A 23,750-nucleotide genomic window follows, 5' to 3' on the forward strand; every position below is an offset into this window, starting at 1 on the left:
CAAACAAACTCTACCTGCCTACGGCCACAACCAGCTTCTCAAATCCTTCAATGCCTGCACCTTCGAAGCAGAGAAAGGTCGCCATTGTCGGCAGTCGATCAGTCGGTCAGTGAAAATACACAACAAAAAATAAACAAGAAACATATTTTTCAGCATCGAGAGGAAGCCTCTTCTTCCTTTTGCGACCATGCCTCAAGTGTGCAAACGCTCGATCGCCAATATGCGCAAGACGGACCATGCCAATTGCTGACCTTGCGACCTTGACAACAGGCAAATCCTCCCTCGCGGTCCAATTCGTCGATGGCCACTTTGTCGAAAGCTACTACCCAACCATTGAAAACACCTTTAGTAAAGTGATTCGGTTCAAGGGACAAGACTATGCTACAGAGATTGTCGACACTGCTGGACAGGTACGTTTCAACCTCTATTTTGCATTGGGGACGTTTTTATCGTGGCAAAGCAGAAAGCTAATTCGGCGCCCTCGCCATCCAGGATGAATACAGCATCTTGAACTCGAAGCACTTTATCGGCATCCACGGCTACATGCTCGTATACTCGGTCGCCTCTCTGCCCTCGTTTGAAATGGTTCAGGTCATTAGGGAGAAGATTCTGAACCACTTGGGCACGGACTGGGTGCCCATTGTCATTGTAGGCAACAAGAGCGATCTGCGACCCGAACAACGCCAGGTCTCGGCCGAGGACGGCCGCAAGTTGGCGGAAAAGTACAACTGTGGCTGGACCGAGGCCAGCGCCCGGTACAACGAAAACGTTGGCAAGGCCTTTGAGGTTCTCATTGCCCAGATTGAAAAGAGTGCCAACCCCGGCGAGGCCCCGGCTGGCGGAAAGTGCCAGTTGATGTGAGTAGAGAGTGAGAGGGCCGGCAAAGGGAGATATAGAGGGCACGGAACATGTGAGAAAGAAGGCCGAGTGGCAATCACGGAAGGATACGAAGATCATAGACGTGGATGAAGATTTTTATGGGCACATGGATACCGGTGTTCACGGAAGGGGTCAGGCTTCAGTTGCTTTTGTTTTTACGCTGGACTTGACGTGTTGCCAGCTTGTTTCTGTTTGGCTTGTTGGTATTCTAGAGAGGGCCGAGACTGATGACCACAGGTGGCCTGTACATATTGATGTTGTTTCACGAAACCATGTTGATATTCTACTTTTTGCTTCTACTGCTACTTGTTTTGCTAATAATGACCAGCTTGATGATTTGATTTACAACACTTGATCAAAGGCTTATCGTGTGCTTGCGTCGTCTGATAACAGGTGGGTTGTATATGGCTTTCCCCATCCCATATAGATTGTGCTACAAGTTGTAATGCATTCCGCCGATAATGGGCATATTGTGAGTATATTCCGGCCTGCATCGCCACTTTAATTCATACGGCATGACTCGAAAATGACCCTCGAGTGACTCGCAACTCGAGTACGAAGCTGCGCCACTATAGACTCAATACAGGTAGGGTGTCACTGGAGTTGGGGAAATCTGGAAATTGCCCCGCCATAAAACAGAACCCAAGGCCCCTCCCTCCCCTCCAGGCTGTTGCTGCCCATCGATTTCGAAATCCCCACTAAATTTTTCCGTCCAGAGTGTCCCAAATTCCAGGTACAGGTGACATCTTGACTTTGCATCAGTTTGATAGGGGACTTTGAATTACCCCTCCAGCAGCCGTCGCCCGCCGCCGTAGTGGTACCTGCCCGCCCCTCGTTCGACAAAGAAATCAACCCCACCAAAAATTCCCCTTGTTTGTGAACTCTGAGGCCCGTGATACGTACACTTGTACTTGATCTGGGTGTAAACAACCGGCCACGACTCTCTGGGTCCAGACTTGAGCAAACTTTTGCCCGAAAGATATCAACCAGTCTCGCCGAATCCTTATTACACCAACACGAGTCCATTCGACCGCCGACAAGATGCTCGACGTGACTGACTTTATCAAGGAGAGGGGCGGCGACCCGGAGAAGATCCGCGAGTCTCAGCGCCGCCGCTATGCCAAGGTCGAAGTGGTTGACGAGGTCATTACCATGTTCGAGGACCATCGCCGCACCAACTACGAGGCCATGCAGTTGAACACCAAGATCAACGAAGTTCAGAAGCAGATTGGCGCCAAGAAAAAGGTCAGAGAGCTCGTTTGACTCATATAATTTTGGGGGGGGAGAGGACAAGTTTCAAGAAAAAAAAAAAGCTCGAGGCTAATATGGTTTCTTTTTCTTGTTATAGGCAAAGGAGGATGCTTCTGAGTTGCTTTCCCAAAAGGTTGCTTTCGAAAAGGAGAAGAAGGCCCTGTTGGATCTGGCTGCTGAAAAGGATGTGGCTCTGAAGAAGCTGGTCAAGACCATTGGCAACTATGTTCACGACAGGTATGATGATACGCCAAGAGTTGCGCAGAGAGGAATATACTGAACCAGAAACTAGCGTTCCCGTCAGCGACAATGAAGACAACAACACCGTCCTCAAGACATGGGCACCCGAGGGTGTCACGCCAGAGAAGAAGGACGTGCTCAGCCATCACGAGGTTCTGACAAGACTAGACGGCTACGACCCCGACCGTGGTGTCAAGGTTGTCGGCCACAGAGGTTACTTTCTCAAGCAGTGGGGTGTTTTCCTCAACCAGGCCCTGATCAACTACGGTCTGCAGTTCCTCAGCGAAAAGGGCTACACACCGCTGCAGTGCCCGCAGTTTATGCTCAAGGACCTGATGGGCAAGACGGCACAGCTTGATGCTTTTGACGACGAGCTCTACAAGGTTGTCGATGGTGAACCGCAAAACGACAAGTACCTGATTGCTACTTCTGAGCAGCCCATTTCCGCCTTCCACTCGGACGAGTGGCTCCAGGCCAAGGACTTGCCCATTCAGTACGCTGGTTACTCCAGCTGTTACCGAAGAGAGGCTGGCGCCCACGGCCGTGACGCTTGGGGTATCTTCCGTGTCCACCAGTTTGAAAAGGTTGAGCAGTTTTGCTTGACTGACCCGGAAAAGTCTTGGGAAATGTTTGACACAATGTTTGCCAACTCTGAGGAGTTTTACAAGAGCCTTGGTCTTCCTTACCGCGTGGTTGCCATTGTCTCTGGTGCTCTGAACAATGCCGCCTCCAAGAAGTACGATCTCGAGGCTTGGTTCCCCTTCCAGGGCGAGTACAAGGAGCTGGTCTCGTGCTCAAACTGCACCGACTACCAGTCCCGTGGCCTTGAGATTCGGTTTGGCACAAAGGCCCAGACCGATACCAAGAAGAAGTATGTCCACGCTCTCAACTCGACCCTGTGCGCCACGGAGCGAGCTCTGTGCTGTATTCTCGAGAACTACCAGACGGAAGAGGTAAGTCTGCCCATTAAACTTGCAGTGCCCCGGCATATGCTAATGACATGTAGGGTTTCAACGTTCCCGAGGTTCTGCGAAAGTATCTCCCAGGTGCCCCCGAATTCATCCCCTTTAGCAAGGAGCTTCCCAAGGACACAACCTCTGCCAAGGTCAAGGCCAAGGAGGCAAAGAGTGCAAAGGGCAAGGTGGCGGCCGCCGTTGAGCAAGCAGGCGAGAAGCTCAAGAATGTCACCGTGTAAGCGAGCAAGCATGAAATGGGTATTTTGGGTTCAGCAAGGAGTAAAAACTCGATGCCATTCATAATGACAGACAGACCCTTAGATGAGACATGATACAAAAAGACAGTGTTCTTGTTTGACTCGTTTGCAGATGGTTTCTTGTTAAAAAAAAAAAAAAAAAAAAGAAACGACCCTACCAAGTATCAGCCATGATCAAGTTGAATTTACATGTATAAATGACACGGCAATGGACCTATCATGGTGCAAGCCTACTGGATCCATTGCTATCGAGGCTTGGCATCATATTATTACCTATTCACATTTCTAGATCCACAGAGAGGGTCGCATAACTGGTGACAAAAGGCAGATGGACCAGATCCTCTTTTACGAATTTCCAGGGTCTCGACTCTTGATAAACTAGCTTCGGATACCGGCACGACGGTAACATATGCAAATAAGCATAATAGACGCTAACTGCCAAGAACATGAATAGGCGTGCAAGTGGTGCATTACTACAATGACTGTACATACGCAACCTCCAACTTTTTACCGCTCTCAGGTGTCAGAGACATTCAACAAGGATAGAGCAGACTACATTCCTTTGGGGGAAAGGGAAGAGACAGCGACAACCGAAAACGAGCAAGGGTCTACGAATTGATGCAAACGTTTGATAAATCCCCCCCAAAACCGTAGGAGGGAGCCTGGACTGGACTGCCGAAACAAACCAGTGACATTTTCCCGGCCAGTTTTAGTTGTCACGTTGTGACTAGGCTAGGTCAAATCACAGCCTCAATCCGGGGGTGCCTTTCCCCTTCCCACTTTCCAGCACTGCCTGCCAGAGAGGACCCCTTGGTAACCAAACAAACGATTCGGAATCTCTTTGCTCTTGGACCGAGACGTAGAAGAATCTACCGGCCAACTCTATTGATCCTGCACCCAAGCCAAGAGACACCTCTGCTGGTTGGCATTGTCCAGACGTTCTTCTCCCCGCCATCAACAAGGGTTGTAGTTGCTCTTGCCTCTTGTCTTGGACCAGCGTGGACCAAGCTTCCCAAGACAAAAGACAGGGCCAACTTGGCACTTGTTCATACTCTTTTTTTTTCTCTTGAAAATTTCCGAGACAAGATTCCAGATCATTCTCAAGCTTAGTTCCGCAAACGTCATTGCAACTAGGACAGCTTGTTTGTGGCATGGTCCTGCCAACACAACACCTCATTGCGTCTCTACGCCATGACTGCCCCAAGCGCCGCGTCTTCTTCTCGAGACCACTCGGTCGAAAACTGTCCTTTCTGCGGCTTTCGACCCGAGAGTGAATATCACCTCAGACTGGTAAGGTCCCTGTCCGTGCTTTGCAAGAATCTCACTTGCCAACATTGTATACAGCACATGGAGGAACAGCATCCTGAAGGTGGACCTTCGCCGTTTGTAGTGCAGGACCAATCGAGCTCGGCTAGTCGACCCTCTTCAGAAGATCACCTGGAATGGGCAGCATGTCCTATTTGTGACGAGGTCATTGCTTTCATGGAGATGGATGAGCACGTGGATCTCCACTCGGCAGAACATGACGGCGAAATGGCAACCACTTCTCACGGCAATGAGCAAGGCAGAACTCTGCACACAACCAGGGAGTACAAGTCGCCCTATGGATCAAGTGAGGCCGACCAACTCGAAATCATCAAGCGCCATGGACACGGCTCGGCAGATGAGCGGCATCAACGGCATCGTCACCATCATTCGGGTACCAAGGAACATTTCAAAAACTTTCTCAACTTGCCAGCCATTACGAGAAAGCGCGCCTCGTCCCAGCCTCTGACTGATGAAGCGCATCCACAAAAGCAGCGACTTGGGGTAAGTCTATTATCCCCTGATGCATGACCGACCGCATCCCATCCTAACAAGTACAGAAAGCAGAACTTGGCCGGTTTGCCAACGAGGATGCCATGCCCGATTGGCTGATTACTCTACTTCGCCAAAAGGGACAAGTCATACAGGGTGGTATGTCTAGGCTCTTGCCTTTTAGTGTGCATGTTCTAAAACTTTTCCCAGACGTGATACCGATTATTGCCAGGCTTCTCAAGTCGAGTAGGGATACACAGTATGCCTACCTCTGCCATCCCGCTGTTGACCACATTTCCAAACTCAGAAAGGAAGGTAGGCTTTTGAATAATTTATCCAAAGCACTTTTTGGCTTGATGCTTACCAATGAATCAAAGGTGGTTTCTGTGGTTACCGGAATATTCAGATGCTTGCATCATACGTAATCGGTGCTCGAGCAGAAGGAGCCCATGTCTTTGACGGGCACCTCCCCAGCATCTTTGACATCCAAGAATTCATCGAGGAAGCCTGGGATCGTGACATTAATGCTGCAGGAAGGACCGAGACTGGTGGCGTGCGAGGAACACGCAAATACATTGGAACTCCCGAGGTAAGTCCCTTGAAAGGTTTGTAGAAAACTAGACTGACATGTTGCAAAGGCGCAAGCCGTGTTTCTCAGTCTAGACATTCCGTAAGTCTTGTTTCCATCTAACCAAGTACGTCCAGTCTCGTTTCTAATCCAGATATCACAGATGCGATGCTCAAGGTTTTAAGGATCCGCACCCAGGCAATGCAGAGGCTCGACTTGTTCAACATATCGAAAGCTATTTTGAACAGGAAAACTATGATGTCTCCGACAAGGTCCGGCGCACACGGCTGCCACCAATCTACTTTCAGCATCGAGGGCATTCCATGACCATTGTCGGGTTTGAAAAGAAGACCAATGGCTCAAAGGAGTTGCTCGTTTTCGACCCAATGTTCCACGACTCGGATGCTGTCATGAAGTTGAGAGGCATGCATCATTCACGCACTTCATCGGTTAATGGCCTTTTGAAGCAATACCGGCGCGGTAGCAGGTACCTCGGAAAGTATACGGAATTCGAGATTCTTAAGTGAGTCATTCTTATCAAGTGACTGTTTTTGTATACTGACTGGTGACCAACCAATTAGGCTGACATCTCGACTTCCTGATGCCCGAACCAAGGAAGAGGCTGCCATGGGTAACTATTCACCGTCGGGCAGACTCAAGGTCGCATCTCAGATGCTTCCGTAGTAGAGCGTGCATACAAGAGAGAAACGGGCGTTATCATGTTCATTGAAAACATGGCCAGAACAGGGGATCCTGGCATTAAGGGGTTTCGAGGAATGAGGGTTCAGGGCAAGGAGTTTACGGTTCAAGGGGCTACCATGCCGCGGTTTGCATTACATGCATTTTTCACAGGGATCGAGTTGCATTTTCAAGAGCAGGGAGTTTATTTGCATGGGAAAGACTAGATTAGACGGAATCGTCTCAAGGCTTTGATGGGTTGAGCCCAGGAACACGGCATCTAGACAGACCACAGAAGGAGCGGTTGATTTGAGTCTGATTTGAAATTCATGATATTGCCATGGTCCCATGTGCATCTATTCGTCCTTCATTCCATTCTCTACCCAGACTCGCAGTTTCTCTAGTGCCTTGTAACGATGCGAAATCTTGTTCTTTTCTACCTGGTCCATCTCGGCATATGTCTGGCCTTGGTACTCAAAGATGGGATCCCAGCCAAAGTAGGCCGGACCTCTGGCGGGTACAATCTTGCCCTGTTAAATAAGTTAGAACTGGGACTTGCAACAAGATTATCACTATTTCAACTCACATCTGTAATGCCCTGGAACAGAATGGGCTCGTGGCCGGGGCCCTTGGAGAAGCCAAATGTGCACACGGCCTTGGCCGACTTGTCCTCGTAAGCCACGAGAAGATTGTTGAGACCTTCGTGGCCAATAGACTTCATGAACCACTTGCTGTATTGCCCGGATTGATCAGCCATGGCTTTTTTACTTTGATCTTTTTTTTCAATATACCCAAGTTTTGGGAAACCATGATTTTCCCTTGTCCATGATAAAAAAAAAAAAAAAAAGAAGAAGAAGAATAAACTCACATATAAGGACCAGGTAGTCCCCCCAAGGCATTAAAACAAAGACAGGTATCCTCGACCAGCACGGGGCCGCCGACCTGCTGCGCGGCGACGCGGCACTTTTCCAGCGTCACCTCCTCGACGGTGCCCTGCAGCTCGGGCAGGTCGACGCTCTGCGAGTTGACCGTGATGGCGGGCTCCAGAATGTGCTTGACCTCGCGCAGCTTGTTGGCGTTGCCCGTGATGAAGTTGACTATTGGGGGAGATGCCATTTTTTTCTTCTTTCTTCTTGCTTTAACTTGTTCTGCGGCTTAATAAGGTCTTGGTTGGAGGTGTTTGTGGCGAGTGACCGAGATGATAGTGTGCTCGATTATAATTATATCCCGACTCTGGGGGTTCTTGAGTGGGATTAACCGACTCGTCGTTGTCTATTGCAGTGTCTTGAGGATTAAGAAATGAAGAATGGATATTCCGAGGTGTAGAGGTGCGATTAAGGCTTGAATAGTGCAGTGGGTATTCCAACAGAGGAGTGGGGCTAAATGTAGGTATGATGCATGTCAATGTTGGAATTGGAAATGCAACATGTGAAGGAAATATTGTGCTGATCAAGCCAGTTGGACGTTAAATACGATCCAAATTTTGACTATATCATTCTTGAACCTGGAATCTTTCATCTCGGGCTCCGATCGGCCAGCAGATAAAAAAGTGTTTTGGGTGATATGACACATCCGGTCAAGTTTTGGAGGTGGGCTTGCTTTTTTTTTTTTTTTTTCTCTTGGCACCACCCCCCAATTGCATACTGTTTATTTTGCATCATCGGCGACCTTGACACCCACGCCGATTTCAGCTTGTATCCTGACTTGACGACAGTGAAACGTTGTAAATTAGGAATAGTATGAAAGCAACCTTGGATTGCTCGTTGAGATCGAGGGCGATCTTGTCCCTGAAGCAAAAGGAATCACGGCTCAGACAGATGCTGTAGTTTGACCTGATTGTGAATTCAAATGAAGCCACGCTCAATCCATGTATTGGATTTCAAAAGTTTAGCAGGCTCTTTGACATGTTCCCAATGTAGCAAGTATACAACAAACGTACGAAAATCAGACGTGATACCCAGGCTTGGTTTCATTCATTGTTATTTCTCCTTTTTGGTTATTGCTGAAATGATGGAACAAACATGCTATCCCTTCTCATGAGCTACCGTCGTGGCCCTCGGGATGATCCTCCTTCCACTGCTTAATCCAAGCCTCGATACGGTCAATGTTGGTCTCCATCTGGTCCGAATCGTCGCTCTTGAGTTCCACCACAATCTCCTCGCTGTACGAGTCTCTTGCCTCTTGCAGCAGTACCTCCATGATTTCGCTGTCCAGATTCTCTTGCAGCTTGGCCTCGGGGTAGTTTCTATAGAGTACAGTCAGTTCTTTTTTTTTTTTTTTTTTTCCGTCATGGATTGACAAAGTTTGATTTCATCTACCTCGACTTCAACCGGTCGTAGAGGACTGTGGAATCCGTCCTTAGCACAACGACGAGGTCAACCCAGCGCTCAGGAAACAGATCGCAGGCGTGCCAATCTAGAATGCAGCCACCCTTGGAAACATCATCCTCCATGGCGTCCAGCAGCTAGAGACCTTTTGATTAGCACATGTTCATACTAGAAGTAAAAGAACAACATGTTAATGTGACAATGGCTTCCCTCCTGCGGCGATGTTTCCAGTGCAAACCCTTGGGGCAGGCGCCTTTTCTCCCCCGTCTTGATAATCCAACATGTGGCGCAAATATCACACACAAACCCTTCGATGGACACGAGACTCTTGAGGGTTATCCACACTCACCTTGTCCTCATCCACAACCCAGCTCTGAAATTCGTCGTCCCAGCCCTCATGCGCCTCCTTGTCCTTGACAATCTGGTTGATGCTCAGGTGCCGCAGACCTGAACGCTCGGCCAGGACCTCGCAGTGTGTCGTCTTGCCGACACCTGGCGTGCCGGTTATGACAATGTTGGGTTCCGTGCGAGTAACCATTGTTTATCCTCTCGACTAGAGAATTTTCTGCTCGTCTTTTCTGTTTGTTGATTCCCTGATTGTTCTTTTTCTAGTCCTATATGTTGGATGGACTGGGTTTGAAAAATAAACTGGGTCTCCTCTTGACGATTTTGATCACGGGCTTTGCTTGCCGAGTGTTGTATGTTTAATAAAGAATAAGAGAAATAAAATAGACACAATCTGCATCCGAGAGGATTTGCCACAATAATGTGTGATTGATCTGTTGATTGAATAAACAAGGGCGTTGGGCAAGGTTGGCTAACACGGAAAATTTCCGTCAAGACTGAATATTTTCTGCTGCGCATCCATTCTGATTGGTCACGTGGGGTCAATGACACCTGCACCAGCACCTAGTTTTGACAACTGCTGGTTTAAACCCAACAAACACCAATCTGTATTCTACTCTGATATAAAAGCCCTTGAAATCTAACGGCCGTCTCATTATTTCGTTTGAAAATTAAATTATTACTTTTCAGCATTGATTCACATCTCATCCTTGAGAGATGCTCAGAAATAACAAAAGTTTCACGATCCTCACGTGGGTTGATAACATTACGTTTCATGTACATATAAAATCATACAACGTCCAGCCATACACCAGATGTTACATGGTCTTTCTTTTGATACACTTCTTTCATCTTGTCTTTCGTCTTACTCGTCTCAAATATACCCATCATGATCATCTGGTCCCCAAAAATTTTGCAAGACCCCGTGTCCCTTTCGACCGGTGCCTCCCGAGGTCCTTGTCTAATTCAATTCCGTGGTATCCATTAAGCATCTGTTGCGGTTCTCTCGCGCCGCTTGATGTACACGGGCGGTATGCCCTTCCCGCTGGCCTCGAGCTTGACCAAGTTCAGATGCAGGACCCTGACCTGCACCCTCATTCCTGTTTCACGCTCGAGACCCCAGGTCTATCATTGATGCATTTCATTAAGCTTCCGACTCGAGGGGCTCCTCATCCTCGGGGATGCCCTCGTCACCGTACTCTTCTTCGTCGTACTTTTCCTGCTGGGCAATGGCCTGAGCCGATACTATCTCAGCCAGACGCTTCAATCTGGGTGTTTGCAGCCCTGTAGGAAAAAAATGTTAGCTGGTGCAAGTGTACATATCATGTTGGGTCAGACTTACAGGAAGGAGTGTATGTTTCCAAGGCTGTAATGACACGCGGCTCGGCAATCTCGTATGGACCACTGTCGTCCATGTCGACAGCCTGCAGAAGGAGGACATCGCTCTTCTCAGAAACTCTCGAGGCGACAGCCTTCATAATCTCGCCATTGATGGGCTGTTCGTAATCGGCAACCAGGTATTGGTTGAGCAGCTTCTGGATCTGGTTGGGCGAGAGCATCCAGCAAATATCCTGGATAATCTCAATGTCGTTGAGTGTAGCCTTCTTGAGCTGCAGCAGCTTGGTGGCTTGCATCAAGTGCTCCAGCTGGAGGGTACCCTCGGGCATGTCGTGGCTCTTGCACCACTCCTCAATACGGGTAATGTTGTAGTTGATCTGAAGACCACGCTTCCAGGACAAGAAGTTGCGGCGCATGAGAAGGTCGTTGAAAGCAGTGACACCAACAAGACGCAACAACTCAGTGACAGCCTGGGTGATGATGGAATCCTCCAGGTAGTAGGCCTTCATGGCGCGGAAGACATTGTTTAGCAGGCTGAGGAGGTTGTCCATGCTGTAGGCCGGGGCCGAGTTGGACTGCAGCAGCTTGCCGAGGAATCTGTTATTTTCGTTCGTAACAAAGCCGGGCAGAGACTGCGACTCGATAATGGCGGGAATGATCATCTTTTGGAGCTTCTTCTTGAGCACCTTCATCCAGGTGTGGTAAATGTTGAACTCGAGACTCTCGAGATCGTGCTTGACGATTTCAAGAAGACGGTCGTACTCATAATTGTCCGTCTTTTGTGCCTCATACCAGTCTTCGGCAAGGAAGACAAATGAGAGCATCTCGTGCACGTTGGAGAGCCAGAAAGCACCGGGGTTGATGGCCTCATCTCCATCGTGCTGCATAACCTCTTGTTGGATCGATTGCATAACATTGGCCAAGAATCTCTCAGACTCCTTGACGAATCCATTATTCCACATCTCCGAGGTGACGAGGTTAATAAGATAAGATGGGAAGAGGACTTCCTTGTCCGAAGGTGGAGGGGTCTGGTTCGGGGAAGGGATCTTGAGGTTGCGGATGAGGCCAATGGTGACTTCCTCGTTCAAGCCATCCTCGTCGGCAAGAAGGCTCTCGAGCTCCATCTCGATGCTGTCCACACCCGGGACGAAACCGGATGTAGGAGGCAGAGCGCGCTGGGCACCGTTGGTGACTGCCATGGACACGGGGCGAGGGTTGAAGGCGGCACTGAAACGATCCATGCCCCGAGTGTCCTCGCCAGCGCTGCGGCGCTTGGCAAGGTTCTTCTTGGAGGAGACCAGGTTGATGAGACCGCTGGGCGGGGCGGCCACGGCGGCGTGGCCGTTGGTAAGCTCGCCATTGATGGGGCCACTGCGTCTGGCCAGCTCGAGCTGATCGGCAAGGTCGGCGAGCTGCTGCTTGAGACCATTGACCGTGTTGATATGGGCGGCGCCCTCCTTCTTGACTTCGTCGAGTTCGGCCTCGGTTGAGCGCAGCTTTTCCTTGAGCTCGCGCTCCTCCTCTTGCATTCTCTTGACATTCGAGTTGGACTCGTCGTAGTTGTTCTGGAGCTTCTTCATATCCTCTTCCATTGCCTGGAGCTTGGCCACGGCGATACCCGCTTGGTTGGCCTCGGCCTGCAGCTCCTTTGTCCGCGTCTCCAAGGCAGTGTGTCTCGTCTTCCACGACTTGATCTGTCCTTCGTAGTTCTCGACCTGGCTGACAAGAGTCTTGTTGGTAGACTTCATGGTACCGAGGGCCTGTGTCAGCTCGACGACCTTGTTTTCGAGCTTGTACGAAATCTGCTTCAAGTCGCGTGCTTCCTCGCGAACCTTCTTGTAACCCTTTCTTGCCTGCTTTCCACGCCACAAGCTCTGAACCAAGACGACCTTTTTGCGGTAGCTTCTCCACTGGCGCAATTGTCTCCTCGACCGCCACACGCGCTGGATCAAGAGTACTGCATTGCCCACGCGGGTTTCCATAATCTCCTTTCGGCGCAGGTAACCCTTGGCGGCGGACTGGGCGAGGATAAGATCGGCACGGATCTTGAGGAAGGCCCTTCTTTGCTTGTAACCTCTCCAGTGCTTCTGGATAGTGGTGGCAGCCTTGATTGTCCTCCACTCCTCGGCCTTTCTGCGAATCATGAATGCTCTGGCAAGCGACTGGAACTCGAGAATGGCAGTGCGTGCCTCCAGGTAGCGGGCGCGGTAGTACTTGGCCTTGAGGTTCTTTTGGATCATGATGGCAGCCGAGTTGAGGCGCTCGGTACGGAGGTTCTCCATGAAAGCGAGCATACCAGCACGGAAGAAGATCTTGGTCAAACCCAGCTGGTACTTGTCCTGACCTTGGCCAGTGCTCTCACCGAGGGCCTTGGAAAGAATGGCGTTGGCCATTTCCCGGATCTCGGCGGTCCATTGCGATGAAGGCACCAACATGTAGTAGCGGAGAGCAAACTCCTCATATGTCCATCTCGTCGGGTAGCCAGCACAGCTAATGCGGACAGTCTCCAAGACACCACAAGCTCTAAGCTGACTTAGAACCATGGGTCCTTCAAACTTCCAGGCCTCCTTGGCTTCATTGGGCTTGATACAACGAATGTAGTGCACGTCCGTGTTGTTGATCGTGTTCATGAGCTCAATCAGGGACGAGCGGAAGATACCACCAAGAGTCGGCTTGCGGTTAACAGCAACTCCAATCCTCCTGCCACCACCTGGCTTGGCGACGGCCGACGACGATGCAGCCACATCCTTTTCGCGCACGGCCAAAGCGGCAGCCAAGACCTGTCCCAGGAACTTGTTGGAACTGGCCCGGAGGACTTCCATGTGCTCGTCGGGCACGGTATCTCTGTTCTTCTCAATGAAGCCATCGGACTCGTATGTCACGTCTACAGCATAATGACAGACAGTGAAAGCAGACTTGCCGAAACGGGGCTTCTTGAAGAACTTGTTCTTCTCCTGGGTAGCAAAGTTGTGGTGCAGCTTGGTGACAAACTGCTCATCGGAACCCATGGGGAGACGGGATTCTTCGTCCAAGAGCGACAGGATACCCATCTTGTTCTCAATCAGGTCGATACAAGGCTGGTTGTCAGAGAAGTCGATAAAGGTCCAATCGATTTGTTCCCTGACATACTCTTCCTGCTCGAGCTTGAAAACATGCTGGTTGAACTCTTGCTGGAGCTTTTCGTTGGCGTAGTTGATACAGAATTGTTCAAAAGAGTTCTTGGCAAAATGCTCGAAACCATAGATATCAAGAACACCAATGAAGGATTGGACGCGGCTCAGCACCTCATCAGTGGCCAAGCTGTGGTTGATAACCTCGACAAGCCAGTCGAACATGCTCGAGTAAATGTACTTGGCAACGGAATCACGCACAACAATGGCTTGCTGCTGCGTCAGGTTGGAAGTAATCTTTTCGCCACGAGTAATGAGCTGCTTCTTGACAATCCACTTGGCAAACTCGGTGGCGTCAATTCCGAGAATGGAACAGGCCTTGAGCAGCGCAGGCTCGTCAGGAGGCAGCACACTATCATTACGAGAGGCAGTGATCTTGACGTTGCCCAGATGCAGCAAGCCAGCCAGCAGTCTGAAAATACCCATTTGTTGTGTCTCGTCAACACCAATGGTTGTGAGTGACTTTTTGGTAGCCTCGAACTCGGCCTTGTCATCGACTCCGTCAATGACCGGGGCGTTGCCCTGGTTCATGTAGTCATATTGCTCAACGGGCAAAAGGCTGAGCTCCTTGCGTTCCGCATCATTAGCACCGGCAATCAACTGGTAAAAGATGTGGTAATTCCTCTCCTTGAGGGGCTGGAACACCAATCTCGACCGCTCGAGCAAATATGTGCGAATCTTGGCTCCGATAATGTTGGTCTTGTCATCAAACATGATTTCAATGTACTTTCCGAATCGGGACGAGTTATCGTTTCGAGTCGTCTTTGCGTTACCAAAGGCTTCCATGATGGGGTTGGTCGCGAGGATCTGTTCTTCCGTTTCGCTCATAGCGTCGGCGCCCTTCTTTGATCGGCCTCCAGGGTTGTCGGGGGATTCTCTCGTGGCAAAGTATCGCATAATGTACTTGGCGCTGACCGTCTTTCCAGCACCAGACTCTCCAGAAACCACAATCGTCTGGTTCTTCTTGTCTCTCAACATGTCGCTAAACACTAGTCAGTTTCTCATTTCTCTGGATGCCAGAGGGGGAAATCTTACGCAAAGGCTTCTTCAGCAATGGCAAACAGATGCGGCGCTTGCGTCGCTCTCTGTCTGCCAGCGTAAACCTGCACCATGCCCGGAACATAGAGGGAATCGACTCGAGCAAAGGGATTCGTAGCTATTAGCACAATACCCGAGTATGTGTAGATTTCCTTTTGCATGTATCTCAAACGAATTGCTTGCAACACTATATGGATACTTTGGTCAGTAGAGGCCCCAGAAAACAAATTGACGCTTCAGCACAAGGCGAGTCCGGGGTAAATTGTAGGAATCATACCGGCAGGCTCGTTTAAATGGGAAAGATTGGTCAAGTCATCACTGGCCTCGAGCATGGTCGGGTTCATGAGCGGCGGTAACGATGGGTCATTTCCAGACTCCAATCCCTCGAGCGAGAGCTCAACCTTTTTGATCTAGCAAAAGAAAGAATCCGAGTTAGTATCTCATGCTGTGCCCGTCTTGACTGAATGCCGCCTCTATGCAGTGGGCAAGAGGACAGGAGCTCGCGGATGCGTACCTCTTCATTTTCGAGCTTGAACTCTAGAGTGACCTTGTTGCCATCTACCGTCTTCTTGACAACCTCTGAAGCCACCCAGCCCTCGGTGGCATCAGGCTGCCAGGCTCTCGTTCCGACATCGTAGCTCGACGACATGGGGGCGGGAACTTCTCAGTTCATGTAGGGTGCGGATAAAGGGGTACGAGGTGTCCGAAGCTCCGGGGCGGCGAGCTGAAGGTACGGGAGGTGCAGGATCGCGGGTGCGCTGAACCTCGTCGCGTCGTGAGGGAAAAATGCCACCGAAAAGGTATCAAAGTTGATGTCGTCGGAAGTGGAAAAGAAGTAGCTTGATGTGTATTTTGGCTAGGGGGCAGGAGTAGCCAGAGCAGAATACATTCGAACAGGCCAAGTTGTACAAAAGTAAATATCTACTAGGATGGGCAAAAGAGACGGTCTACTATCCACACCGGTGATGTGAGATTGCGGACCAGGAGAACAGAAAAGGCCGTCAATGTGGACTGGGATGCAGCTTCACAAAAAAAAGTGACAACAACAACAACCAAGAATCCTTCCGAGGAGGCGTCTTCTTTTTTTTCTTTCTCTTCAGTGCAGCAACGCAAAAAAGGGAAAGGAATAGGATGGGTGGGAGTTTGAACAGTCGGGTTTCGGGACGTCTCTTTTTTTGGTCGTTCGTTTGTAGGAGGATTCACCCAGCTAGCTAGCATCAAAATGTAAAAGGTAAGGGTACCTCCTTAGTTGGTTTTGACCTAGGTAGGTCCAGGTAGCAAGTAGCATGTCTGATTCACTACGGGACGCCAGCGCTATACCACATGTTGTCAATGCCAGCCAGGCTGGGGCTTGAAGGGGGTCCTGGAGCCCAGCCAGGTAGCCGGTTTAGCTGCTATTACAAGTTGTAGTCTGAGCCAACGAACAACTAAAAAGTTACAACCAAGCACCAGACCCATACCCGGAGCCGGCTAGCACGCATCAATCACTTCAATTCAAGCCCAATTAAAAATCGCTCCATGTTTTCAACACCATCTTGATTCTTAGCAAAGAGGCAACCAAAAAGAACAAAATGGCAGATAGCCGGCAAGCAGACAAGGAGGAAGAAAGAAAAAAAAAAGTGAGTACATTCAAAAGGGGTTCCGAGTTCAAAGGTGCGATCGCGGTGCGTGGTCTCGCCAAGATGGTTGCTACCTACCCTTCGAGAACCCCCAAAAAGTATCCGCTACTCCATGTCGGCCCCCTCCCTGGCCGATGATCTGCGCCGTGTTGTCTGTTTCTCAAAGTCACCTATACCCTTCCAATGAATACTATCCAGTCAGTTTAGTTTCCTCTTCCCAACCACCCCTGCGCCCTGTCTGCTTGCTCTAAACCCTCCAGTCCCCCATGAACGCACAAGCCCGGTCCTAGCACGTTGAACAACTGGACGACTCTTTTTTGCCTCTCTCTCTCTCTCCCTCTCCCGCCAACCGCCGCTTGCACGGGGCTCCAGTTGATAAATGTTCCCACAATGGAGGGGACCAGAAAGGTGTGCATGAACATTGTCGAGTGTAAACAGTAATGCAATACGCACGGTGGTTAAATAAACTCAACGGGTAAAGCCAAGCGCCTGTGCCCGTCCGGTCTGTACCCAGTTTGTCTTGGAAAGACATATAACGTTTTTTCTCTCTCTTTGTTTCTTGGGCCCCTGAAGGTTTGACCCGATGCTCACGATAAATTCAACGTGCCGAACTTTGCTTGCTTGCGGAGAATGACAAGAGAGAAATTCATGAATTCGCGGTGTAGATGTTGTGTTCAGGGGGGGTGGTCCCGTTCTGATGTCTCCATCCATCCACCTCCCTAAGCAGAAAAAAAACCCTCCCAACATGCGTCGAGCAAAGAGGAAATGGGCGAATAGCCCTCAAAGGCTGGATTTGACAACAAAACTATTACTATACGGAAAAAAGTAATGGTCCATCGTGCCGAGCGGTGGCTGGGATACGTTCATGTCTCTATCTCTTGTTCTTTTTCATTAACAATTCGTCCACTACACCAATACCATGTCCATGGATGGCTGCTATTGTCTAGGTAGGTACATGTATTGTGAGCTGTTATCAACGTTTAAACCATGTTCTACACGTACATGGTAATTTCTCACCCCTAGCAATGTTTTCACAACGCGGTCAAACTGCGAGAAACGACATCTTTCTGCCGACCAGAAAACATAGCTAGATAGACAGAGTCTAGACAGACAGACAGATAGACAGACAGACAGACAGATAGACAGACAGACAGACAGACAGACACGTCTGCAAATGCTTGACCTATCTTGGGCGGTTTTACAAGACCCCTTTGAAAACTCAGCGCTTGACCCCTTGTGGTCAAGCTTGTGACACTCTCTCTCCACGTTCCCCCTAAACTTTTTCTGCGGCTGGCCACTCATCAGTCGAAAAGACGTGATGGCCGCTTCCCTGAAGGGGATTGGAGCAGATAGTCTGTCAGTTTTGGGGCTCTACTATGTAGTAGGTACTTTGTAGTTCTGCTTCTTCTCCTCTCTTCCCTAATGTACTAGTCAAGAATACCAGGCCCCTGGGAATCCCCTTGCAAGAATAGATGCTTACTTGGGGCGGGCATCGGTCTTGTGAGCCAGAATACACTCTAGGTCGCTCCTCTTTCCTATCTGCTCATCTTCACGTTGCCTTTTGCACGCATCCTATCTCTGACAGGTCCTGGCGTGGTATTGTCAAGGACTATGACAGAACTTGGGAGGTGAAACCATGTTGCTATTGGTCATTTATTTGAATTCTCAGGGTTCCAAATGCACGTACGGGTGTCAAACGGTAAAGAGGGCATCATCTCAGCCCAATAATGCACATGCTTCGAAGCCGCATATGCACGCACCTTGGGTTGGTCCGCTTCATGTCCAGGAGTAATAAGTAGTCTATACATGGGGGACACGTGGGGGAATCGAAAAAAGACACTTTTTTTCTTCTTTTTTTCTGGTGACGTTTTCCTGTACAGTATCTCAATCGCATAAACAGTCAATTTGTCCTTATTACCTGCACACACTCTCGGCATGGGCATGTTGAGCAGGTCGTAGTCCCGAGCCCGATGCATGTTCTCGGATATGAACTCCAAGGGACAGCCCGGCGGACCCTGGTTAACACTATTATGCGGGCTCTTTCAACAGTTACTGGGTATGACATATCGACACTATAGCAGCCGTCATGTTAAAGAGCACATGCCAATGCCATATTTCCCACGTTGCCATGACAATATTCCAATGTCACGAAAAATATGAAGTTGAGGCTTGTTGCTGCTTCTTTTACGCTTTTTATTTATGACGTTGTGTGCTCTCCATGTTGAACCGACCGCTTGCCGCCAATCTATGTGTAATATCTTTATACACGTCTTTTTGTAGAATTCCCGCGCTCATGCCTATTGTTGAATGTTACGTGACTGCAACGCCAGCTATGCTTTCCTTTTTGTAATTTATTTTTCCCATTCCATTTTCCAAAACCAAAACCACCAAACACACCTAGTGTCTCAAGATGGTTGCTTTTTATTTCATCACATGTTTAGTATAGGACGCGGACCAAGATCTTTGAGCTGAGAGCCTCGAGAGACTCGGAAATGTCCTTGATATCAGCCAATCCAACGTCACTGACATCAGCCATCATGTAGGCGACGTCGCCCTTGCTGTCACTAATCTGCTTGCTGACATTGTGGCCACCGAGGATCTCGTTGACCTTGCGCAGGACACCAGGAACGTTCTGGTGCACGTAAATGACTCTGGCGTGGCCAACCTCCTCGAGGGTCAAGGAACGCAGGTTGCACTCGGGCATGTTGACAGCACCCAGAGTAATACCCTGGTTAATGTAGCGAACAAGTGCATCACCGACTGGGAAAAAAACAAGGTTAGCTCGTCCTTTCTTTTTCTATTCGATATACTTGAAAACTCACCCTCGACACCAATTGCCCTCTGGGCTTCTTCTGTGCTACCGCCAATGTGAGGTGTGAGGATGATGTTGTTTACGCTGCGCAGATCCTCGCCCCAAGTGTTGAGATCGTTGGTAAAGTAGTCACCGTTGGCAGCAGGCTCGTTGGGGTACACGTCGAGGGCAGCACCGGCGATCTTGCCGCTACGCATCGAGTTGATGAGAGCGGGAATATCAACAACAGTTCCACGGCTGGCGTTGATGAGGTATGAGCCCTCCTTCATCTGCTCCAGTTGAGGTGCGGAGATCATGTTCTTGGTCTCGGGCAACTCGGGGACGTGAAGGGTGACAAAGTCGGCCTGGTTGAGAAGGTCGTTGAGGGTAGGGACCTGTCTGGAGGTTCCAAGACCCATCAAGCTGACAACATCGTAGTAAATGACGTCCATACCCATGGCCTCTGCCAGCACGGACAATTGCGAACCAATGTGACCATAACCAACAATACCTAAGCGTCTTGTTAGCAGTGGCTCTGAATATTATGATTCTTCTGCAAGTAAACTTACCCAGGGTCTTGCCACGGATCTCCCAGCACTTGTTGCTGACCTTGTTCCAGGTACCACGGTGCATCTCATTTGAGCGGTCGCCCAGCTGACGAGCAAGCACAATGATCTCACCAATCACCAACTCGGCCACACTGCGAGAGTTGGCAAAGGGAGAGTTGAAGACGGCAATACCATGCTTGGCGGCATATTCGAGGTCAACCTGGTTTGTACCGATACAGAAGCAACCAATGACCAACAAGTTCTTGGCCTCGCGCAAAACTCTCTCATTCAGCTTCGTCTTGGAGCGAATACCAATGACGTGGACGTCACTTTTCACCAAGTCAGTCTCAAAAGTGTCTCTGGGTCATGGCCTGACCAAGCATTTGAGTGTGGAAAAAAATCCCAGAGGGGTAAAAGAAAGCCGTAGAGATTGCTTACCGAATCTTTTCAATGAGTTGGTCCTCTGGCAGAGAGGTCTTGAGAGCCTCGACCTGGTAGCCTTGGCCAGTCAGAATATCCCTTCCGCTCTGGTTGACATTCTCAAGCAGCAGAATCTTAATGTCTTGGGTGTTGAAAGGCTTCAGCTGCTTTGGTGCTGCGCGTTGAGCGAGTGCCCCGCCAAAGCTGTTTGGCGGGGACTGGAAAGTGTTTGTAGGTGACGTCGAGACGCTCAGCCTGTGAGTGAAATCCGGCTTGGGGATTGATGACGAAGTGTTGATGTTTTGCGGAGCTGCCATGGTGAATAAATGAATGTATCAATCAATCTGGTGATGGATAAAATGTTATATGGAAATGGCGAGAGACGAGAGACCAAGTATTGAGCAGAAATTCTGCTTTTATAAATTGGAACGTCGGTTGAGTCAGAAGCAAGTCGGTAAGGGAGCGCAGCCGCCAGCAATTATTACCTACTCTCTCCGAAATTTTTACAGGTCAGTTCAGTCAAAAACGAGCCATCAATGACCCCGCGGTCCCTTCCATTTCTGGGCTTGGTCCCTTAAATTTTATGCCCAAGGCGTGACTTGCACGAAATCTGCATAAAAATGAGCTCAACTAGACTTTTCTACAATCTCATTGGTCCGCCACCTGAAAAAGGGTCCCAATTCGGCGTCCGGGGGTTTCGGGCTATGATGGTTTAGCCGGCGTCTGAGGAATTTTTTTCAAGTCAACCTGGCGTCAGACCCCTCCGGCCATCGGATTACGACATGTCAACAATGAGGCTTGCAATGAATAAATTGGGACGATCAACTTTCATCAAGCACGAGACAAGAAAAGAGACGACACGATTCTAGTATTTGTCATGGGAGGAGAATTTGTCATTGTTCTTGTAGTGCAACAGAATGATGAAAATACTACGCAGTACATGCCTTTTAAAAGTTCAACGCAACCCCAACGCATGCATTCATGCATGCATACAACATGGTGGACATTTCTCACTAGAGATGAGCTTCCACCTTGATGTCCAGGTAGACACATACATGATATGTGCAAAGAAACAGTAAATGCGGTTATCCACGGCCTGCAGTTTGTCATTTCATTGCCTCGCCACTTTTTTTTTGCTTTTTTCAAGAAGCCGGGATGGCACTTGCTGTTATTGCACAGGTATGGGATCATCGTCCGAAAGTCCAGCTGGCTCTATCGATTATTTGCTTGCGTCGTCCAAACACACTGCCACGTCCTTTGGACTCGTCATGTGCTTGCTTAATTAAAACAGTAACAATTTCCGGCCCCTTAAACGCAGAATGAGACCCCAAAGTCAACCTATAACCTATGAAGAATGCCAGTCTATTTTGTGAGGGTGGGGGGGGGGATGTTGGGAATGCCCACTCCTACTCGACACTGATCATGTTCGCGACATGGTCAGGGTCGGGTGGGGGGCGTGAATGTGGTATGCTCGACAGTCTGCCCGGGAGTGGGGGGTGAGGGCAGGTTGTCGCTTGAAGCAGAGGACGGCATGCTGCAAGTCGACCTGGGCAGATGTGCATGTCTCCGTAGTGGCGGATACAACGGTGGGATCAGTGACAAATACAAGAAGTTGCTTTAGGCGGGCTCAGATGGCATCTAGCTCTGCTTGCACTCGGCAGCCTCCTTGTTGGGCTTGGCACCGTCATCCTAGATAAAGCAGGTTAGCAATGCAAAGTCACGGTGGTAAGTGGAGTTGGTGGTGACAAACATCTTCCTCGGACTCCTCGTCGTCTTCGTCACGATCGTCACTAAGATCGTCTTCATCCTCGTCGTCCTCATCATCCAGATCCTCTCCATCGTAATCCTCAATCTCCTCAAAGGCCAGGGCCTCACCAGTGAACCAGTCAATGGCACGAGGAATGAGTTTCTCCTTGATGTCCTCACCCAGCTGGTAGTCGAGCTCGAGACGCTCCTCAATGTCCGAGGCGGCATCGTCGTCCTCACCAGGGACAGCCGGAGGCGAGAAGAAGTTGAAGAAGGACTCGGTGGGCACAGTCTTCTTGACGATGCGAGTCTGCTTCGTGTCTACTACAGTGTTAGTAAGCTGCTCGAATTTATATGCAAGGTATGAGCTTACTCTTGTTGCGCTGCTTCTTGCTCTCAACGCGAACAGTCAGGTCCTTGCCCTCCTTCCACTCAATCTTGTCACCCTCGGCGTGGTCGTAGATGAAGTCACCGCCGTAGCCGTTCTCGGCCTGGTAAAAGTAGGTCTTGGTAATGGTCTTGTTGGTGAAGAACTCGTTCTCGGCAAAGTCGAAGATCAGGCGGAAACCGGGCTTGTCCAGGTACTCCATGCGGATGTCGACAAGGTGCTTCAGGGCAGCCTCATCACGGTCGGTGATCATCTCAGCCAGGGAGATCTGGTTCTTCATGGCCGACAACCAGAACTCGGGGATACCAGAGACATTCTCAGCAGTCTCCTCGGTGGGCTTCTCCTCAGTCTTCTCGGCCTCGTTAGCCTCGTCGTCGTCCTCCTCGTCATCAGCCTCGCCAGCCACAACCTGCTCCTCGGTAGGCTCAGCGGCACCGTTGACGATCTCGGCACGCTTCTGGTACAGAGGGGTGAACTTGGCAAAGTACTTCTTCTCGAGCTGGAGGACCTCCTCCTGGAACTCGGCCTCGAGTTTCGAGTGCTCCTTTTGGATGCCCTTGAGGCCAGCAACACGGCGCTTGACAGGGGCGGGGAGCGACTCAATGTAGCCAGAGGAACGGCCGACCAGGGAACCGAGACGACCCTGGATCATGGACACCAGGTGAGGGTTCTGGGCAAAGAGGGAGGCATGCTCGGCCAGCTCGTCTGCATATCAAGTATTAGTGGGATGACTCGACATGGGGTGTTTTGTGAGTATTCCACTTACCCTCCTTGATGCTGGAGACACCAGGCTGCTGTGCGTGCGAGGAAATGGGAGCGTTGTTGGCGGGAGTGTTCTGCGGGGTCCTGCGATGCGAGTGTCGTCAGTATGATTATTATTCTTGAATTTGAGCCGTCTTCTTGATATCAAGATGGGACTTCCTATTGCTCCGAGGGGTTTTACTTACGGCGCAACGACATCCCGCTTGTTCTTGATAGGCTCAGCCATTGTGATTGTGAATGTGACAAGTTGCTGCTAAACAAGAAGCGTTGAGGTTCAGTTCAGAGACTGCGAAAAAGTGCAGCAGTGAAGAGATGCTCAAGGCGGAGAAAAAAAGATATGGAGAAAGTGGCGGGGACCTAGTTGGCTTTCACCTATCGAGTCGCGTCAGTCGGGTCTAGCACGTATTGGGCCGAACAAGAGAGCAGGGCCTACCTTGTGGCCCAGCGACGACAGAGAGATGAAATGTCTTGTCTTTTTTTGGGGGGTGAGGTGGAAACAAAAAATGTAAACAAACTGCAGAGGAAAATGATATTCTTGACAATGAGTGTCAGGCTGTTGATTGATGGATGCTGCGGATGGGGTGGTGGGAATCCAGTGGGAAAGTGGGAGGAGATAATTACCTAGTGAGAAG

General features: G+C 49.9%; 9 protein-coding genes across 9 annotated transcripts; 3 read left to right on the top strand and 6 right to left on the bottom strand.

Annotated features, from left to right (window-relative positions):
• Nucleotides 1–50: 50 nt before the first annotated feature.
• On the top strand, nucleotides 51–861 carry PFICI_12092 (GTP-binding protein rhb1; the record flags this gene model as incomplete). Its single annotated transcript, XM_007840673.1, has 3 exons — nucleotides 51–105; nucleotides 271–410; nucleotides 493–861. 3 exons carry the CDS (start codon nucleotides 51–53, stop codon nucleotides 859–861), a joined length of 564 nt encoding a protein of 187 aa, XP_007838864.1.
• Nucleotides 862–1,920: 1,059 nt separating this feature from the next.
• PFICI_12093 (Serine--tRNA ligase) lies at nucleotides 1,921–3,565 on the top strand (the record flags this gene model as incomplete). Its single annotated transcript, XM_007840674.1, has 4 exons — nucleotides 1,921–2,124; nucleotides 2,228–2,367; nucleotides 2,423–3,323; nucleotides 3,377–3,565. The coding sequence occupies 4 exons, from the start codon at nucleotides 1,921–1,923 to the stop codon at nucleotides 3,563–3,565; spliced, it is 1,434 nt and encodes a 477-aa protein (XP_007838865.1).
• A 1,209-nt stretch (nucleotides 3,566–4,774) lies between these two features.
• On the top strand, nucleotides 4,775–6,632 carry PFICI_12094 (uncharacterized protein; the record flags this gene model as incomplete). The annotated part of the gene is made up of 8 exons (XM_007840675.1): nucleotides 4,775–4,873; nucleotides 4,928–5,392; nucleotides 5,449–5,539; nucleotides 5,591–5,695; nucleotides 5,758–5,969; nucleotides 6,019–6,050; nucleotides 6,112–6,471; nucleotides 6,530–6,632. 8 exons carry the CDS (start codon nucleotides 4,775–4,777, stop codon nucleotides 6,630–6,632), a joined length of 1,467 nt encoding a protein of 488 aa, XP_007838866.1.
• Nucleotides 6,633–6,982: 350 nt separating this feature from the next.
• PFICI_12095 (uncharacterized protein) lies at nucleotides 6,983–7,383 on the bottom strand (the record flags this gene model as incomplete). The annotated part of the gene is made up of 2 exons (XM_007840676.1): nucleotides 6,983–7,156; nucleotides 7,213–7,383. The coding sequence occupies 2 exons, from the start codon at nucleotides 7,381–7,383 to the stop codon at nucleotides 6,983–6,985; spliced, it is 345 nt and encodes a 114-aa protein (XP_007838867.1).
• Nucleotides 7,384–7,490: 107 nt separating this feature from the next.
• On the bottom strand, nucleotides 7,491–7,742 carry PFICI_12096 (uncharacterized protein; the record flags this gene model as incomplete). Its single annotated transcript, XM_007840677.1, has 1 exon — nucleotides 7,491–7,742. The coding sequence occupies one exon, from the start codon at nucleotides 7,740–7,742 to the stop codon at nucleotides 7,491–7,493; it is 252 nt and encodes an 83-aa protein (XP_007838868.1).
• Nucleotides 7,743–8,660: 918 nt separating this feature from the next.
• PFICI_12097 (adenylate kinase HBR1) lies at nucleotides 8,661–9,491 on the bottom strand (the record flags this gene model as incomplete). Its single annotated transcript, XM_007840678.1, has 3 exons — nucleotides 8,661–8,871; nucleotides 8,945–9,090; nucleotides 9,303–9,491. 3 exons carry the CDS (start codon nucleotides 9,489–9,491, stop codon nucleotides 8,661–8,663), a joined length of 546 nt encoding a protein of 181 aa, XP_007838869.1.
• Nucleotides 9,492–10,442: 951 nt separating this feature from the next.
• Nucleotides 10,443–15,493, bottom strand: PFICI_12098 (uncharacterized protein; the record flags this gene model as incomplete). Its single annotated transcript, XM_007840679.1, has 5 exons — nucleotides 10,443–10,582; nucleotides 10,641–14,788; nucleotides 14,842–15,031; nucleotides 15,122–15,254; nucleotides 15,359–15,493. 5 exons carry the CDS (start codon nucleotides 15,491–15,493, stop codon nucleotides 10,443–10,445), a joined length of 4,746 nt encoding a protein of 1,581 aa, XP_007838870.1.
• A 3,407-nt stretch (nucleotides 15,494–18,900) lies between these two features.
• Nucleotides 18,901–20,539, bottom strand: PFICI_12099 (D-3-phosphoglycerate dehydrogenase 1; the record flags this gene model as incomplete). Its single annotated transcript, XM_007840680.1, has 4 exons — nucleotides 18,901–19,223; nucleotides 19,286–19,765; nucleotides 19,824–20,131; nucleotides 20,241–20,539. 4 exons carry the CDS (start codon nucleotides 20,537–20,539, stop codon nucleotides 18,901–18,903), a joined length of 1,410 nt encoding a protein of 469 aa, XP_007838871.1.
• A 1,321-nt stretch (nucleotides 20,540–21,860) lies between these two features.
• On the bottom strand, nucleotides 21,861–23,344 carry PFICI_12100 (nucleosome assembly protein; the record flags this gene model as incomplete). The annotated part of the gene is made up of 5 exons (XM_007840681.1): nucleotides 21,861–21,911; nucleotides 21,973–22,289; nucleotides 22,342–23,061; nucleotides 23,123–23,202; nucleotides 23,304–23,344. The coding sequence occupies 5 exons, from the start codon at nucleotides 23,342–23,344 to the stop codon at nucleotides 21,861–21,863; spliced, it is 1,209 nt and encodes a 402-aa protein (XP_007838872.1).
• Nucleotides 23,345–23,750: the final 406 nt, after the last annotated feature.

Source organism: Pestalotiopsis fici (genome assembly GCF_000516985.1).
Source record: "Pestalotiopsis fici W106-1 unplaced genomic scaffold PFICI_Scf_9, whole genome shotgun sequence".
NCBI classification, from domain to species: Eukaryota; Fungi; Ascomycota; class Sordariomycetes; order Amphisphaeriales; family Sporocadaceae; genus Pestalotiopsis; species Pestalotiopsis fici.